The sequence below is a fragment of the Cygnus olor genome, chromosome 10 (assembly GCF_009769625.2).
Source record: "Cygnus olor isolate bCygOlo1 chromosome 10, bCygOlo1.pri.v2, whole genome shotgun sequence".
Lineage (NCBI taxonomy): Eukaryota > Metazoa > Chordata > Aves > Anseriformes > Anatidae > Cygnus > Cygnus olor.
The window spans coordinates 1,096,263-1,115,433 of record NC_049178.1 but is presented as its reverse complement, the minus strand read 5'-3'; the positions used below and the strand labels follow the sequence as shown (position 1 = coordinate 1,115,433).

Here is a 19,171-nt window from a genome sequence, read left to right as displayed (position 1 = left end):
GTTTGATCGCCAGCGGGTTGCTGATTCCCACTGAGGCAGCACAGCTTCCAAATGAAGGATATTTTTCTGTTTAGTTTAGGCTACTTTACCTTACTTAAGCATTCATTTAAATTAGATATTCTTGAAATTTGGTGAAGGTGTTAAATGGACACTGTTATATTTAGAAATTACATTTATTTTCATGTGAATTTTTACAGCCACTTATTTGACCTTTAGAAAATGTCATGACATTTGTTTTGTATTAATTTGGCAATGTTTTGGAATGTAGATGTATACTTTGGAGAAGATCAGTGTTAGAGTGAAGGAACAATTCAAAATGGAGTTACTGGATTTGTTAGTGGATAAATATGTGTGATGTTGCAGTTCTTAGATTATAAAAAAATCTATATTTTTATCTAACCACACTATCTTTACCAGTGAATTTATTTAGTAAAAGTAAGTTCAAGATATAGCCCATGTTTAGAGTATGTAGAATCACAGAACCACAAAATGGTGTGGATTGGAAAGAGCCTTTAAAGATCATCTAGTCCAACCCCTCGGCCATAGGCACATCTTTCACTAGATCAGGTTGCTCAGAGACCCATCCAACCTCACTTTGAACATCTCCAATGATAAGGCAACAACATCTTGTCTGGGTAACCTGTTCCAGTGTCTCAGCACCCTCATTATGTAAAGTTATTGCCATATATTCATTCCGAATCTTACCCTCTTTCAGTGTAAAACTGTTGCCTCCTGTCCCATCATTACATGCCCTGGTTAAAAATTTAATGAACTTGCTTTGCAATTTATTTCCACTCAAGCATTATTATTATCTGCTATATTAAATGTCATGTGCACTGCAGAGCATGTATGAGGTGTGCGTCTTTATTCTTCAATTTCTAGATGAGTAATATATAATTATACTGCCTTGAAGAATGACTTTCCATTTTCATCAATGAAATAGTTGTCAGAAACACAACTATATAGCAGACTGTCTAGTACAGGTTTACAAGTAGACCTTATTCCTAACTGCATGCTACCTGTAGGCAAAAAATGATATGTCATTGTGCTCTTGTCATCACTAATGATAAGGACCCAGACAAGGACCCCCATCCTGATGTGTGGATGTTTTCTGCTCCTATCTTGTCCTCCCAACGTCTAAAATTAATGTCTCAAAACTGACTTCGTGCATAGTGAGAATTTACATCTCTGTAAATATTACTACTGATTTCGTGAAATATATTAGTATTTTGGAATCCTTTTACCCACCTAATAGAAACCTAGACATGTGTGCTATGTAAATGAATTGTCATTCTGTATGCTGCAAATACATGTTGAGTTGTAGGTTTTGTACACCGTGCGTTTTGCAGCACTTTGGCAGTTAGGAATAACTGAATGTTAAAAGCAAAGATATGCGATGACAAATTTGTTTTCTCAAAGTGCTGTAGTTTATTTTTCATCATGTTCTTGATTTCCTTGGTGAAAAGTATTAGTCTGACAGCTTCTGGATATTGATAATCTGTCAATGAAGGTGGGAGAGCTAGGACAGAAACAGCACAGGATTCCATACATGTCCTGCTATCTCCCTACAAAGCCCCTCTCTAAACTTAAGACGCTAGTTTACTCTTCACATCAATACTGTCATTCCTTCTCCTCCTTGCAAGAATATTAGACAGGCTGAATATCTTCTGTCTGAGTTAATGAATGTCTTTCCACCAGAAGTGAGCTGTAATCTCTGTTAATTTTTACATAGAACACTGAGCAAACAGTAGTGTCAAAAATTAGGGCTTCATTTATTGTTTGCATCCTAGGTTTTTTTGGTGTTTTTTTTTTAAGCATTTGTTCTTTTTTTAATGTTTATTCCGTGGTAAGAAGCTTATTATTCCTACGCATATGAACACCTCCCCTCACCTCAACTATCTTAAACTGATGACAAAATTTTATGCGTTGAAGATCTTTCAGCTGTTATAATTGTCAGTGATGATATTTCACACTACCAAGTAGAAATCCATAGTAATGCTGAAAATCTAGCTGAAAGAAATAGTGTACATCTGTTAGTATAGCCTGTACTGCTGGTAGGTCTTAGGAGCTTAATTTTCTTGAACCAGATTTGTATTTTATTGTAAGTACATTGCAAAGTACAAGACTGGAATTTACTGTATCAGAAAATTAACAATAAAAAGGTTTTCACTAAAATGTACTTGACTCCTGAAGTTACATACAACGGAGCTACACATTTCATTTTTGGAAAGTTATCTTTCATTAGTTCAAGATTATCACACGTAGTCCGTGTTTGTCCTATGGCTGACGTTGAAATCAATTGCTGTGTAGGCTTCAGTGATGAGGTGTGGAAATAGGGGCAGTTAGCAGCATGGTGATGTCAGAAAGTCCCAAGCATGTTGTTTGTAGCAAGAGAATAGATCTCCCATGAAGTGCTGTAATACACAGCATGGCACCTAGATGGTCTTAAAATTAGATTGTGGGAAGCAGGCAATCAGGTTTGCTTAAGTATAGTCAGTTGAACAGGATACAGGTAGCTGCAAACAGTTATTTAAAACTAGAACACAATCACTTCAAAAAGGGTAATCTGGAAGCCTTTCTTTCTGCAACAGTGAATTAGGTCTGTCTGGATGAAGGAAAGCTTATTTTGTAAAATCTTGAGGACATTAGCAAGAAAATAACACTCTGGAAATGACATCTGAACACAGAAGCACCACAGTGTCTTAGGCTACTGTTTTGACTACAGATACTGTAGTAGCCTTTACAAGGAATGGGGCTGGAAGGCTCTTACCTTACTAGTATATTTACAAGAATAAAACCAAAACAGAGCAAAACTGTATTTGAATTTGTAAATGCCTTGGAACCCATTTCTACTGAGCTTCAGTACCATTCATAGAGACAGAATCCAGAATTGATTCAATGTGTTGCAGTGTTCAGATTTCAATGTGGTTATGGGCTTCATCTGCTGATCTTTGAAGCATAGTGTAAAATTCCTTTTTGTTTTTAATGCGGAAGAATAAGGTCTTTATAAGATCATTTGGCAGTAATGCTTTCACAGGTATATTTTGCACGTTCTGTATTATAGTAGCTTGAGTGGTCTTTAGAAACTTTAAGATAGGTGTTGAGCCTGCCTGCTTGGAAAGTCACTGAGATGGGAATTCATGGTTCAAAAATCAGAACTCTTTCCAGGATGTTTTCAATGTCTGTCATGTACTTTTCTAAAGATTTTTTAAAGATTTTTCTAAAGATTTGATAAAGATTTTGCTAAAGTTTTTGTTTGTTTGTTTGTTTGTTTTATTTTTTTTTCTCTGTAAACGTGGATACATTATCTATTTTCCAGGTTGTTCCTGAACCAGAATCTTCACACTTCACCTTCAAATATATGTAGTAAAGCTAAGCTTATTGTATCATCCACAGATGATATTAAAACATTTCCAAACAACAACAATTTTGCAGTGTTCCACAATGATTTTGAGATTTTTTCTTTTACAACTCTTCCCGTCTTCCATCGCTGAAAATTTTAGTATTTTAGTATTTTTCCCCTGTTAAATGAACTTTTATTTAACTACACATCTTTTAATGTTTTTCTTCTTCTTCCTCATAATACGATCCTAGACTGCTGTCTACTCCCTCTAATACAGTAAGATAATATACAAAAATATAGCATGTTTATATTAATATTAGACACAATATTAGTTGTATTTCTGAGTACATATTTCAGTCCATTTATGACTCTTTATCTTTGAGCATTTAAAGAAACTATTTATTACATTTTAATTAAACAATAACAAGTATAAGTATGGGAGGAGAGGGGAGACTTCTTCCAAATATTCAACCTGAAGTTCAAAACACATTCCAAATGGCACGCTGTAATAACATTTCATTAACACTTCTTAGCAGGATGAGTCCGCAGATTGAACAAGTGGTTCTGCTGTATGAAACTGAAAGTTGAGAAAATGATTGCATTTTCAAATACCAAATAAATGGTTATCAAAGTTGTATTGAAAAACCTTTTACAAAGAATATAGGCAAAACTGAATATTATTCAACTTGTAACACTAGATATTGAATCAAGTAGGATGAGACCATATCATCCACATCCCTGATTACTTTGCAGAGAGCACATTAAAATCCTTAAACTATCCTTGTACATGCATTTAATCACTTGCCACCATCCCTAGTAGGTCAGTGTGGGCATACAACATGGTCCTTAACTGTAGAGAAATAAAATAGTCAACCAAGACTGGAAAGGCTGAGCTGTAGAGATTACCTTACAAGGGCTGCATTCTGACCAAGGGGGAAAAATAATAAAGGAAAAACATGGTAGGGAAAGTGGTGTATTACTGCATGCCATACAGGCAGCACAGCTTACACCATGTACTGCTCTGTTTGTCTTGGCAGATCTGTGTGCGCGGATCTGGCTGTGGGCGTGATTCTGCCAAAGATGGTCAGTGTTCGACTTACACCCATGTTTAGGTCTCTAGTTATGCGTTTGTCTACCATGTGCCTCTCTCTGCCAGTCCACAAAACAATGGCTTCCTAGCCATTTCTACTCTGAATATAAGAATGAATAATGTAAGCAGTGTGACCATGTACTAAATGCTTAGTTGAAGCTGCGTGATCCAATATATTTAGATATTTTGCCTGTAAGCCAAAAAGAAAATATAGTGCATAATAAAGAAGCTTTTAGTGATGGTTGCTGTCACAGAATTAGATCAGAAAAATTATATACAGTTTCTACCACAATGGATTAAAACATTCTAATGGTACAGGTTGCAATGTTTCATGGCATACAGTGCAGAATGCCTTATGGTGATGTATTTCATGACCTGGTTTTGGCAGCTTCTGGGACATCCTTTCTGTGGCTGAATTTGTGTCTTCATTTAGAAGCAAGGCACACATTGCAAAATGTTGAGGTCCCATCTCATACATCTTTAAGACATCTATGTCCAGCCGTGATCCCTTGTCCCTCTGATGATGCAAAAGTCAAATTGATATGTTCAAATAAAGCTAGTAACATTTATATATTTACACTTGTTGAAACTTATCAGCTTATTCTTTACATCTGCTACAGATGTTAAATGTTTTTTATGTGGATGGATGTAGTCTGTTAATTGTTCTATGGACAGACAGATCTAGAGAAATAATCACAATTCCATATACTATCTCTGAGTTCTGGATTTTACATTTAGATCTCTGAAGTGTGTCAATGATGAGTAAAATCACAAGCAGAAAGAAATTTCCTGTTTACTATGCATCTGAGGAGGCTTCTAGCATATGTTGATTTCAGCAGGTACCAGACATGGACTATTTTACCCTCATGAAAAAATCCAAAAGTAAATCCATGCTGCTTCAATAGTCTATACCATGAATACACGGAAATTCCACTTCTCCCTTTGGAAGCAATGCCATGTTTTTACAAATTACTTATGCACTGAGGTGCTCATAATTGCAGAAGTGTCATTTTCCTTTACTGGAGTTTGAGTGGACTGTTGTGAGAAGCCCCTCAAATACATAGGTTCTTTCACTTTCTGGGGCTAAATGTACCGATCTCAGTCCAGAACCAATTGTTTAAGCATCATGTTGAATGTGTATTCTCCTCCTCCTTGCATTGTTTATCTCATTGTGTGTTACACTATGTGTATCTTCCCTGTTTTCTCCCAGTTATGCTTTTGCTTTGTTCTGAAGTATGATAAAGTCCTTACAAAGTTTTCACACTGTTTCTTACCTTTATTCTCCTTCATGTGACGTGTATTTTAATGATCCCTTTCCCTCTTTTCCTTGCTGCAGTTACTTTTTTTTTCCTGTCTACTTTGTGGGCAGACTGTTCCATATCATCATGTTTACTCCACTGTGTTTTCTCCTTTTAGTCAAGGAGTTTTCTGTTCTTCTCTGTAGAATTACACTTTATGACTACCAGGCCATGTGTAGAACAAACAAAGAGAGTAGCGACAGTGCCCATAGCTTACTGGACGTAAGTACAGTGAATTTTCTGAGCACCTTTCCACACAATCATCAAAGAAAATTGTTGCAAATATCTCATGGCCATTGTAAGTCCGTTATTTTAATTTGGAATGTTTACATCTCTTGCGTTTATCATAGTACATACAAGGTACATACATACAATGGTTCATTATAAAAAACAAACAAAAACCAGAGTGTTAAGCATTTTCAAGTTCAAGTACTTATGCAATCTTTTTACACTGTACCCTCATTTTTGAGGTTCTGAGGAATGTCCATTGCACCATGTGAGTCCTCCTTCTCAGGACTTTGTAAACGGCTAGAGTGTGCTTTGTATGGGTGGCTGGAATCACGCATGCCTTTTCTACATGTAAAGACACACATGCATGCAAAAATGTAATTCAAATTTTAAATTGATTTTTTTAATATAAGAAAGGATAGGTTCATTGGCAAAGCATATAAGTTAATGATTTTTATGTTATTTTTTCCTAGTATTTAAAGAAGATAACTTTTAAAGTAAAATTTCAACGATTATTTAAACCCTTTTTCTAACAATCAGCTCTGAATATAAACCATGTCCCTCTGCAAGGCCTGATTAGAGTCAAGCTGGGTCTTGCAAGGGCAACACATCCTTCTTTCCAAATCATATGTCTAGTTAATAACTCCAAGGGCATTTTATAATCATTTGTATGTTTTACTGATTACTATAGTAATCTATCATTTAGAACTGCCAAAGTGTTAAATAAACTGTAGCTCTTGCATATTAAAAAGATTTTTTTAATAGCTGTTTTAGCATTAAAAATTATGTAAAGCTGCAGCAAAATACTGTAGTAGTTTTACCAGTCTGGAAAAATTATCTGGTAGTATTTTTAAATAACCAGGGATCCAGCTAGAAAAAATAAGCCTAGGCGTAGTTACTTAAATTGTTGAGGAAATATCAAATTCTGGCAACTTCTAAATATCTATAAATATATAGTTTCTGTGGTTTGTTTAATAATCATTTGCACTTTGGGATGCTTTCATTTACATATTTACATGACCACATGTTTTTCAAATACCTGCAAAATTGGATTTATTGCACTTGCCAGTCTGTCATCTAGTAAAGCCTGAACTTAAAAAAAGATTGGTATAATAATAAGTACCAGGCTGTGCAATGAGACTTACACTGTTAGTGAAATAGTACTGGATGCTGTGAATCCCAGTTGCAGGAGAAGTTGTAATATATCAAAATTGTTAGCAGCATCCTTCCATCCCAAGGCATGGAGTTTCAGCTCAGTTTGCAAGTATTCACGGCATGATCTTTCTTTATATTTTTTAAAGATATACAAACTCTTTTTTTAAACCTCAGGTGAGTTTTGTAAGGTTCAATGAGAAAGACTGACAGAGCTTTGGTTAGTTTCCTATTTTTCTGTTGATTCAATCACTTCTAATAACCATGACTACAGAGAAAATACAAACAGAACGTGCATTAAACCATAGAGCTAGAGTCCCCAGAAGTATTTTTTTTTTCTATTTTAATGCCACAGTTTTGCACATATAGATCAGGTTATTACGAAGCATTCAGTACATTTTCTACATAAGCAATGTGTTTGTTCACAAATATTTATAATTCCATTTGAGAATTATGGTTGTATACATACAGGAATAGATACATGGAGAAAAGTGAGACTCTTTAAAGAGTTCTAAAACTAATATTTTTCTTCATACTTTAAACAGTAGAGAAATGGAGCATAGGCATCAAAGACTGTGTGATGTTAAAGGAACTCACAACATTCTCCCACAAATGTGGAAAGCAGCAGTCAGGGCTGTACCCCTGTATCTAGCACAGGTTTTTTAGGCTGTGTAACTAAAATGATAAACTAGAGATGGACAAGATTTACAGATCATTTGTTCCATTTCTTTACCAGTATGGGATTCGTTCTTAAAAGGTAACCGGTTACTTTGTTATTTAACATATTTTCTTGTTTAAAATTTTCCAAATTCTGGATAGGTCTCTGTAGAACCACTTTGTTCTTTGCTGAGACATATAGAGAGAATAAATCCTGTTGCGTTTTTTGAGGGAACAGTCTTTGAGTGGGAAAGACTGTCTTAGTAAAATCACATTTCATGAGAATGCCTTTATATTGATGTAATGAAATATTTTTCCCACTAAAATTCCGAAACATTTACTCATTTTATATTCATTATATTGAAATCTATTATTTTCAGATACATTGAAAGATTTTTTTCATTTTCTCATAGCTTTCATATTAAAAGTAATAGCTTTTTTAATTCATAATGTATTTTACACTAAATATATCTTATTTATAAATATTAAATAAATATTCTTTTCCACTATATCACTTGGCATTATCAAAAGGAAGGTATGCAACAAAATTTTTAATTGCTTGTGTGGGAAATTTCAAGTTTTCTGATTTGGAACAAAAATAAATAAGATATCCCACAGAGTTGATTTTTTCTTTTTTCCTCTACATCTCTAGGCAAGGCTTGTAGCTTTTTCATCTTTTCCTGTAAGACCTTAGTAGGTGAAACCTATTTTCACCTTAATAGGTGAAACCCTTGATGGTCTCAAGCTTTCTGCATTCTGCTAGTTTGCTCTTTCAGCTTTTCATGCCAGTGAATGATGCTCGTTCATTGGCTTTGGGAGTTACAGCTCTGCACGGCTGTGCCTTCTGAAAACTGTCACTGGCCAGTTACTGCCCTGCCAAAGGGCACTGCTTCCATAAGGTGCTCATTCAGCCAAGTAAAACATGATTTTAGACATCTGAGGAGTACTGTTAAAGTCAGTATGACTGCTTGCATGTACTAAAATGCTCTGTTGATACGGAATCTGAAAAACAAAACTGCCAATTTTTATGCAGCTGAGAGACCCTAACACAAATGTTTGAGAAGACAAGGTTCTCCTTTCCAGATGTCTGAAAACTGACTTTTTTCCCTGAGATTCTTTCATAAATAATCTTCCTGATATTCTTTTTTAAACCATAAAATACCCTTATTCATCCATATTATCCCTAAAATATAGAAGTATTGTAAACATGGGATTTTAAAAGTATTTGCTTTGTTACGATCCAGAAAAACAGAGGGTGGAGAAAGAATCTTAAAAATTACTTACACTGCTTACAAGTGGGCCTTCAGTATGACACAGATGACTTCATTTAGGTAATTTCAAATTTCAGAAGCTTTTCCCAGTCTAATTAGACTGAGATAATGAATGGACATTTACATTAAAGAGAGGCAAGTCTGAACTGCAGTCTGAGTAAAGCCCTTATTATCTACCAGAGCTGTTCCTCCAGCAATAGCCTGGGAAATAGGAACCCCTAGAGGTTAAATATTTAACAATCACTTGCAAAACTTTCCTTTTCAAGCTGATAGTCTGTGTGTCTGACCAACCACATTAAAAGGAAATTTCATTACTATATATTTTAATATTTGTTGTAATATTTTCTTTCATAAAAAAATTATTCTTTTTCTCATGCTATCCATGCATTTGAATATCCATAACATTGCTTTTATGTGAATAATTCAGTTAAGATATAAATACTGCATATTTTGCCTTTTTATTAAATGAGTTGCTTCTCTTCAGCCTTATAATGCCTTCTTTGCTGCAGTAAAATGGATTATGACTGAGCTTGTCTTGTAAGTAAATTTTATCAAGAACTTCACAAATATTTGTACAAATTAATGAGTATTTATACTTTTAAATACTTAATGAACATTTGTACTTCTTGCCTTTTACATCTATTGTGCTGTTTTTCTTGTATTATTTTTAATTCAGTAATAGTTCTCAATGTTTGGCAGTCCAATTTAGCATTGTTAAAATCTGAAGAAATTCTAGCTATATGAATGCACAGTTGCACTTTTATTATGTTATTCATGGTCTTCACTTATATCTGTATGTCTTTGCTTAGTAAGTCTAGCAGATTGCAATACACAGACTAAATTTATTATTGTGGTTACTGTTAAATTTAACATAAATGCCTGGCTGTTTGTAATGCTGCTTGGGTGGGCTGTTCTCAATATAGCAAACTGTTAGAGTGATTCATTGTGGTGTTTGTCATTTCATGAATTTCTGTAAGATGGACCCTTTACAGCGTGTGCTAGATAAGGTGTACTCTGTAGATTATATTGATTTTTTTTATCTTGTATAATTCTTCTAGCAATTTAAGTTCATGCATAATGAGCCTTGCCTTTAAGAGAGTTTGTCTGAGAAATCACAGAGCAATATCATATGAGGAGGAAGCCTTAAATGCATTTTGTTATTTATCTATTTGCTTTATTATTGTGTTTACCAGAGAGCAGAGTTGCAGATTGAAGTGAATTTTATCTGCTTTGAAATAGATTCAATTTTTTTCTTGTAGTCATTTTGTTTTAATTGCAAATTAAATGATCTTTCTTCAGCATTTGTGATAAAAGTTAAGGAGAATTAACTGGCCAGAGTACAGAGATTGATCTTACATGCAGATTTCAAAGTAAATATCAGGAAAAGGAATCATGTTAAAATCAGACTGATGCAAGCCATAACTACTTCAAAAATTTTAAGAAACTTTCTGTGATTACAAATACTGTCGTTTCATGTTCCTATGATAAACTGGGTGTTGGTTTTATATTCTTTACACTCACACTAACTGACAGACTGGTATGTTTCAGTCCATGCTTCAGAGTAAATTGCAGTATTTTTAGTGGGGAAAATGCATTCTCTACACATGTCTACTTAGAGCTGGATAGACGCTGGTTAATCAACCTTTGCCACTCCTAGAAATAAAAAGAGTTTTATTATTTTAAATCCTAAAGTAATGCTAGGAATTATTTTATGTGTACTCCTGTATGGTAGCCAGAGCAGTTATAAACGTATGGCATTTTACTGGACAGTCAAAATACACTGCATGCTGAAGAGCTTTAAATAATGTTCAACAGTAAAAATGCTGTATGCTGCTGTGCACTGAGAATTTTAATGGAGACCAGATAAGAATAAGAATGCTGCTTAGTAGTAGATTAATCTGTGATTTATTGATTAATTTCAGAATGAATTCTCAGTGGTAAGGTACAACACAGTGAAAATACGAGAATAGCAGAAGTTTATTACCCCAGACTTACACTAGCCACATGAATTTCAGTTCTAAATTAACTTTTATTTAGAATAGGATTAATGGTATCAAACTACAGGCAATTTAGTGTTTCGAAAATATTCTGTGGGATAATTTGACATATCTAATCATTTCTGTAGGTTCCTTGTGGAGTTTAATCTATGCAGTTGGTGGCACTCTGATCTAACAGCAAAAGGTAAGTGTAATATATATATATATATTTTAATTTAGATGTAAATAATTTTTTAGATTAAATAATAAATAATAGACTTCTGTTAAAATTGGTTTGTCTCTCATTTAAGCATCCTTTTCTTTTTTTAATGTTTTCCAAAATATAAGATAATTAAGATATTTGGATAACCAGAGTGCTTGTGTGCGCTCTAGGAATACAGTACACTACTGTAATAGAAACGTTAAAATAGTAAATAATGATTTTTTTCTACAATGTTTCCCTTCATTCCAAAGCAATCTTTATGAATAAAGCAATTACACTAGCCTTTTTCTGATGATACTATTTATTTTTTCCTGGGGCTATTATGACATGTAGGAAGTTCTTGTGCTGGAGAATACAATTTCAACTAAATTCCAAAGGAACATGGTCATTTCAGTATAATTTCATAAGGAGATAAGTTTTAAAACTTAAGATAGTAAATTTTTTACACTTTGATTTTTAAACAAGAGAGGTTAAAAATATATATTTTTAATCTTCCTAATCAAAATAGTTAAAAACAAAAAAATCTGGATTTATAAAAATTCAGTTTACTCAAATGATATTTTAAAATATTGAGGCCTCATCTGAAATAATAATGATATTTTAGCCATAAAGAATAAATCTTCTCCTAAGGAATGGAAGTTTTGAATTTCAGCTGCCTCTTATATTTTAGCAGACTTTTAATGACATTTTGGAAGTGTTGCTCAAAAATAAGGGGCTAATTTGCATCTGTGCCATTCAATTGGCTACTTCATAAGCCAGTTGTGCAGCATGCCCTTGACTGGTATAATGATTTAAAGTGAATTCTTCAGCTTCCTATTTGCAGATTTCTATATTCTTCAACAAGGCAGGAGATAAAATTGTTACTTTAGATTTTAATTCCTATTTACATTGACTGGATACTAGGCTGTCTTTATGCCAGAATAATATCCTGAAAAAAGTTAGAAGAAGTTAGAGTATGGGGAAAATGGAACACCCTGATGCCCTGGAATATTCCAGTGTCCTCTATAGTAATAAAATGTTGGAACTCTTCTAGAAAAAAAAATAATAGAAAAAATATTTTATATATATATATATATATATAAACTGTCCTAAGAGCAACTGGACAGTATGGCAGTAAGTGGCAGAGCACTTGCAGCACTTGTCATCTTCTGCCTAACATGTTTTAAATGCTGTGTAGGGGGAAAGGGAGGCTGAGATGGGTGTCTGCTGGAGGTGAAGATTTGATAAGAGCCTTCTGGAAATTGACGTGCATCGACTTAGTGTAGTGTTTCCCATGCTGATGGAAACTATACTGCATTGCAAAGCTGAAACCATTTCTTCTGATACATGAACAGTCTGTTGCAGATTGGATGCACATATACAAACACCTCTGCGAGAACCAGCTAGGCACCATTTGCTTTTCAGGCTGCTTCATAATCAGAAGTTTCTACATGAGTCTTCTAAAAACCAAGAGTAACTTTCCAGTGATGTCCCTAAAGGTGATGAAAAATGTCTCACACTTATGGCTGTGAAGGACGCTAAGGTTTGCTGTGCTAGCCCCAGGAAAGGCAGAACTGTCCCTTACATCTGAAGAGGAATGGCAGTTATGCCAGTCTTAGAGCCTGGTGCTTATATAACAGTGCAAAGCAGCCTGAGTAGGAAATGGGTAACTTTTTTCAATGTTTCTTACAAGTGTACTGTACAAATATGCTGTGATGTATCCTGACATGAATATCCAATGGCACTTGCATTGTATGCTAGGGAAAACATCCTTTAAGGGCAGCATCCCTCTTTGTCTCATAAAAATAAACGTCTGTTTAGAGCACTACAAATTATGAAAATTCAAGAGCATCCCCACACAGCTGCCAATTTACCAAACCCCAGTAGGAAAAGCACTCCTGCACAAGGTCCTGTAATGTCAATCACATTTGTAAATGTGAGGAAGAAGCTGACGTCCTACACCTTGGGCAACCCCACCATCTTCTGGACTCCAAAGACGGTCTGAAAATCTGAGACCGGTGTCAGGCTGGTCTGCCATTTCTGACAGCCTCTTTGTTATATGAATCTTATGTTGATACAAGTGAGAGTAGACCCAAAATTACAGATGAGGTAAATTTTGGTCATTCTTAGCAACACAGAAAGAGAAAAGAAGAGAAAGGAAGAAGGTATAGTAGAACTAGTCATAATTTTTACAAAAATGCTAACTTGTTAAAGTTAGTTCCATAATGGAAACATCAGAAATAACAAAACTTTTCTGACCAGCTTTAGTACTTTTCTTGAGGTACTATTTGGGGGAATATTTATTTTAATTATATACAAAAATAAGAATAGTTCAGAAATGTGCATCCTAGTGCTTGATTGCAGATGCGGTTTTGGTCATTCCCCTGCCACTGTGTAACAGATACACCACTGGCTCTCAAACGGATTGTCTCTAATGGAAGATCTGTGGAGTCCCAGAGCCTGTTTAGTGTAATCTATTTTTGTCATACTTGGTCTTGTTTTCTCACTTAGCAATTAGTTTAAGATAGCCTTAACATTTGTGCTGATGTGCAAGTGTGTTAAGGAAGACTGAAGGGTTGGAGAGGAAAAAGAAAGGGAATGAGAGAGAGACACTGCCCAACAGATACATCAGCGTGAGTCAGAAGAGCTGCCTTCAGTTCCCAGCTCTGCTACTGTCCTGTAGTTTGACCTTGAGCCAGTCACACTGTTTCCTTGTACCTTGATTTCCCAAGCTTTAAGGCATAAATAGTGTCACTTCCTTCTCCCTTGCACTGTTTCGGCAAAAGGGCTTTGGACGAAAAGCATTATGGAGCCTTTATTATTACTATTTTGGGAAGCAGATTACAAGCATTAGTTCTGGATAAGGTAATGCTTCTGTCCCCTACCCACAGAGTTATTTTAACTGCTGAAAGTCTCTAAAGATCCCCAAGTAGTAATCCAAAAAAGTATTTTGGCTTCAGTAAAATCTACCACAATTTAGTTATCAAATACATGTAAACACCCGTAGTTAATAAGTTAGTGATGCACAGCATCACTGAAATAAAAACAACAGTAAGTCCATCCCAAATCCACAGAGAAAGAATAAAAAACTTGTGCATAAATATGAAAAAAAAAAAAAAAAAAAAGGCTGGCAAAGGCTAAACTATGAATAACTACTTTAACAGTTATGTGTTACTAAATTATATTCCATGGATAAACTTTTTTTTTCTTTTAATTGAAAAAAAATTGTGTTATGCACTGCCTAGGAAATCTCACAGGGTGGCAGAAGCTGAGTAACATTTCCGTTCTCTGTGAGCTCTGTAATACAGCATCTCATCTTGTTCAGAATTTTGTGTGCTGTTCTTCCCATGTTAACATCGAGATTTTTTTTTTTTTTTGCTATGCCTATAGCGCAGAGATTGAAACAAACCCTAGAGCCCTGTGATACTGAATATCCAGCTTTTGTTTCCGAACGCACTATAAAGGAGACCACGGGGAATATTGTTTGCGATGACTGTTTCAAGTAAGCCCTTTCAATTTTTTTTATACAACTGTTTGTGACAAAGCAGTAAAACTGAATTATCCAAGGTTTTGTTAAAGAATGTACAAGTATGTTATGTTTTATCTTAAATAATGACCTCTGTCAGGGTGTCATTTCTCTTATTCTAGGGGTCATTTAGAAGTTTGATACTCTTAAATTAAAGCAGTGCCTGTTGTTTTCTTTTAACAATGTAAAACCAGTAGAGACGTTTGCTAATTTCAAAGAATAGTGAAGTCTTCTCCTGGAAACAAGCAGCATTCTAAGGGCAAGTTCTGCAAAGGTTTAGATACAGAGAATGTTGTACTGTTAGCTCTCCTACGAAACCCTGCTGGATAGGTTACAAGTTCCCCTGTGGTACGGTGAGATCTGGTTGTTTTGCTCACATGCCAAACATGTTTCCTGCTTAGAACTGTTAGGCTGAAAGACTGGGAGAGGATTAAACCTATCCTGCAAACTTTCATTGCACGGAAGCTGAGTTAGTAGCAACAAATCTCACGTGTCAGTGCTGTAACCTTGTCAGTTCTGCCAGTGCTACTGTAAAGTCACTCCTCATAGGGTTAAAAGAAGAGATATTTACAGTAATAATTTGTCTATTAATATAAATGTCCAGAAGAATTTATAAATCAATCAAAAATTGTTACAACTGTCCCCTTCCAGACTAAATCAACATGCAATTAGCAAACAAAGGTGAAAACTTCTTCTCTTTGAAGTTAGTAGGTACGCTTCTGGATTTGCTCCTAAATTTTCTCTTCAATATCTTGCTTTAGAACAGGAAATAAGAGTAAGTAGATTGGAGATATATTTTAAGTGCTAATAGTCACTTTTAATTTGCTGCTGAACAACTTCTAATTAAAAGGAAATTATTAATGTCTCGTGAATAATTCTTCTTATATGGTCTCGTGAGATAGAAGCACAAGTACTTTGTAAATTGATCCGAGGGAATCCTTTAAGTGTAACAATAGATCCCACTAACTGAAAAAGGACAAAATCAGCAAAATCAAGCTATGACTTTTCCACTTGACATATCAAATACAATGTATATTACACTGCTATGGATGCTTGTGCCAGCTTTGTAGAGTTCAAGCAGCTTTGTGATCATTTAGTGGGGGATTACTGAGAAGTTGTATAACAAATTATCATATCTCTCATGATTAAATATTGCAAACAGTCATGTCTCCATGAAAAGAAGATTAATTTAACAAGACTAGGTTTTCTCAAAGGAATGCAGATTTCAGTCTGTCTTCTTAGGTAACTTCAGGTCAAAGGAAATAACTTTCAAAAATAACACAATTCTGAAATGCTTGGACAGCGCTGAGTTGGAAACTGAGTTTAGTGAAAATTATAGTATTTCAAAAATAATGCACTAAGATCTTTTTTCATAGAAAAACATTTTGTGTTCCACAGTGGAACAAAACAAAAACAAAAAAAAAAAAAGGAAAAAAAAAAAAAGAAAACCCTGTAAGATACAAACTGATCTCAAGGCACCCATTATTTTTCTCCACAAGCAATGACAAAACCTAAAGAAATAATCCAGAAGAACTGTTAGATTCTCATGGGAAAGTTCTTCATTATACCGTTTACCCACTGTCATTAACAATCTACAAATTGGATCTAAAATTGCAGACTGCATTAGATTCTAAATATTTTTGTTATAACCCAGGACACTTTCCCGCAGAACAGCTAAGGAATTTGACCCAAAAGTCCTTTGTAGACCTACATCTTCTGACACAGTTTTCTGTTTCGTGGCCTCAGTATCAATAAATATTTTTACAAGCAAGTGTATTGCTTAATACTTATAATTCAAGAATGATGAGCTCAATGACTCAAAATTAGGGTTCAGCTTTATATGCAGAGTCTTAAACTGACTCTGTGTTCTGCACATCATCTATTACATACTGGGGGCTCAATTCAGATCCCATTGAGACAGTGGAATTATTTTATGTGCCCTCTTTGGATTGTGTTATAGATTAATCTGTTTATGATGTATACTTGCAAATCTTGATTGCAAATAGAAGAAGAGGTATGTAAATATTTAGCTGAATATGCATGCGCTCTAATATTGCAGGCTTACCATTTCGTTTCAAGGACACTCTAGAAAAAGTCAGTATTCTGTGAACAGGTTTGCAACCAAAAGTTGTGCAAATATTCTGCTGCAAGGAAGTTTGTGTCACAAGTTACTTGTTCAAGTCACTGTCTTTCTTTCCTACAGTGTCAGGCACAGTAGAGCCCTTGTCTGAGTAAGGAGTATAAAAGCAGTTGCATAGTAGAAGTGAAAATGATGACTGCTGTTAATTGAAACTATATAATGTTACTTAGATAAGACATTTTGTAGTACAAATACTATGTTATTGCTAACAAAGTCACAGTCATAGTCAACAAGGTCACGTGGTGAGAGTCAAAGGCTCAGTCTGATTCAGTACTGGATGTGCTGTTACTGGTCTTGTAGGAATACTCAGCACTTCACAGTGCTTAATCCAAGGGGAACAGTTACCAACTGTAGTTATGAAAACTAAACCTTGTTCATATAAATGTTTCCAATCCTAACATTTCATGATGGGTGCTTAGATTTAAAATATCCTCACAAATAAATCACACTCAGTAAAAAGGACTACATGTTAATTACTTCATAAATAGCTGGCTCACCTTTGCAAGCGATCTCTGAAAACTTTTTCAGGCAATGGAAGAGAACCTATAAACTGAAGTGGACTTAAGTCAGGCACTAAATATATACAGACATATAAAATATACTCTGTATATGTAAACTTATCTCTTACTAGCAGAAAATAAATACTACTTTGAGATAATTTGCAATGTTTAAAACTGATTTTCAAAAATATAGGTTTTATTAAGAAAGCAGGAGCCTAAAAGAAAATAAGAATTAACGTAAGAATGTCATTAGGGTCAGGGTTTGGCTGTCCAACCCTGTAATTTTTTGTTATTCAATATCCCAACGATTATTAAATTAATCTGTTATTTAAACAGCAATCAAAAACAAGTCAACCCACATTTTCTAAGCACTGTCAACAAAAGAGAAAAACTAGGATTCTTTAAAAATCTGAAATGCTTTCATGTTTTCCAGTAAGTTATTCCCTTTTATAGGAAAAGAAGAAAAAAAGAGGTACATCAGAAAACTCGGATGATAGACTGTTAAATGTTCCATGGCAGCTTCAGTACTGGAAATAGTTTATTGCCTAAGAGAAATTCTTTTTTATCAATGTTGACTGGCGCTCTTTCTGTTGAGTCAGAAAGATACTAATGCCAAAGACACTTGGTGTAGGTTTTAAAGATGTTCTGCTGTTCAGAGATGTGTTTTTGATTAGGCATTAGGTTTGAACTCTGGCTAAATAAGCATCTCAATGCTTTTGCAGTGTTGTGAGGTATTGCCCCAATATGTTAGACAATTTTTAATGCAAGTATGTCAACCAACGTTCTCCAGCAGCTCTCACCAGTTACATGACCAGTTTTTGCCTTTTGCTACTCTCAGTGTTGCAGAGTTTAAAAAGCACTAAAAATTATGTTGTGTTGTTATAAATTAGAATGGACGATGGCTGTTATGATATCTGACCAGAGAAAGATGCCTGATATTTTTAGTATATCTATTCATCCATTTTTAGAACAAACAGGAAGGAAAAAAAAATGTTTTCTCTCATTACAAATCTAATTTTCACATGAAATTTCTGATATTTTTGTTTAGTTTCATTCATTTTTATAAATACCATTAATTTTATCATTAACTCAGGCAGCTGTGAGTGTGGGTATAGATCATCTGTAAACACAGCAACTTACTCATCAAAATACTTGATGGATTTAAATATTAAGTATGTATTAGAATTTCAAAGTTGAATTGAGTGCATGGTTGCCAAATTTGCATGTGCAACTCTAGAAACTATGGATATAGAAATCAGGCGGCAGTTGCAAAGTCAGATGTTTAAAAGTCTGCCCTTTTAACCTCTCTTCATGTGCGATAATATACTGGACTTCAGTGCAGTTCAAGAATCTGGCCATACATCCATTGACCCCAAAACCAAAGCCCCCTTCTATTTCAGTTGCAGTAATTGTGGTTGCACAAGGTGAATACCATAAACTTGAAGAAGTAGTTTTGTTCCTAGTTGATTCTTTGTTCACAGACTTAAAACACAAAGAGAAAAGTAAATACCAGAAAGGTATATGCTCACTAGGGAAGCAAGGAAATATGTAGCTACAATCATCCTAACTCAGGGAAAGACTTTTGCACTTGTCTTAATTATGCAAGATGAAAAGTATTTCCTTTACTATGTTGTATACTTCATGAAAATTAATTGTTAAATTAGTAGGAATTGCTCAATTGATTAAACACTGTCCCATGTACTATATATTTGGCCCATTGCATTGTTAGTAAGCAGACAATTATCTGACAGGGAAGATCATCAATAAAACAGATGACTTCTCTTGCTT

The 19,171-nt window shown here is 34.6% G+C and overlaps 1 protein-coding gene across 10 annotated transcripts in view; it reads left to right on the top strand.

Moving 5' to 3' along the window:
- The window catches only part of CACNA2D3 (calcium voltage-gated channel auxiliary subunit alpha2delta 3), a 493,098-nt gene that overhangs the window by 459,108 nt on the left and 14,819 nt on the right, over positions 1 to 19,171 (top strand). For 8 of the 10 annotated variants that reach the window (XM_040568227.1, XM_040568219.1, XM_040568222.1 and 5 more), the window contains 4 exons: positions 5,878 to 5,953; positions 9,524 to 9,576; positions 11,165 to 11,220; positions 14,608 to 14,719. In XM_040568227.1, coding sequence (XP_040424161.1) covers positions 5,878 to 5,953; positions 9,524 to 9,576; positions 11,165 to 11,220; positions 14,608 to 14,719 — 297 coding nt within the window. Of the gene's footprint in view, positions 1 to 4,380; positions 4,427 to 5,877; positions 5,954 to 9,523; positions 9,577 to 11,164; positions 11,221 to 14,607; positions 14,720 to 19,171 lie in introns of those variants that run through there. The other 2 variants (XR_005822833.1, XM_040568223.1) reach the window with 2 other exon arrangements.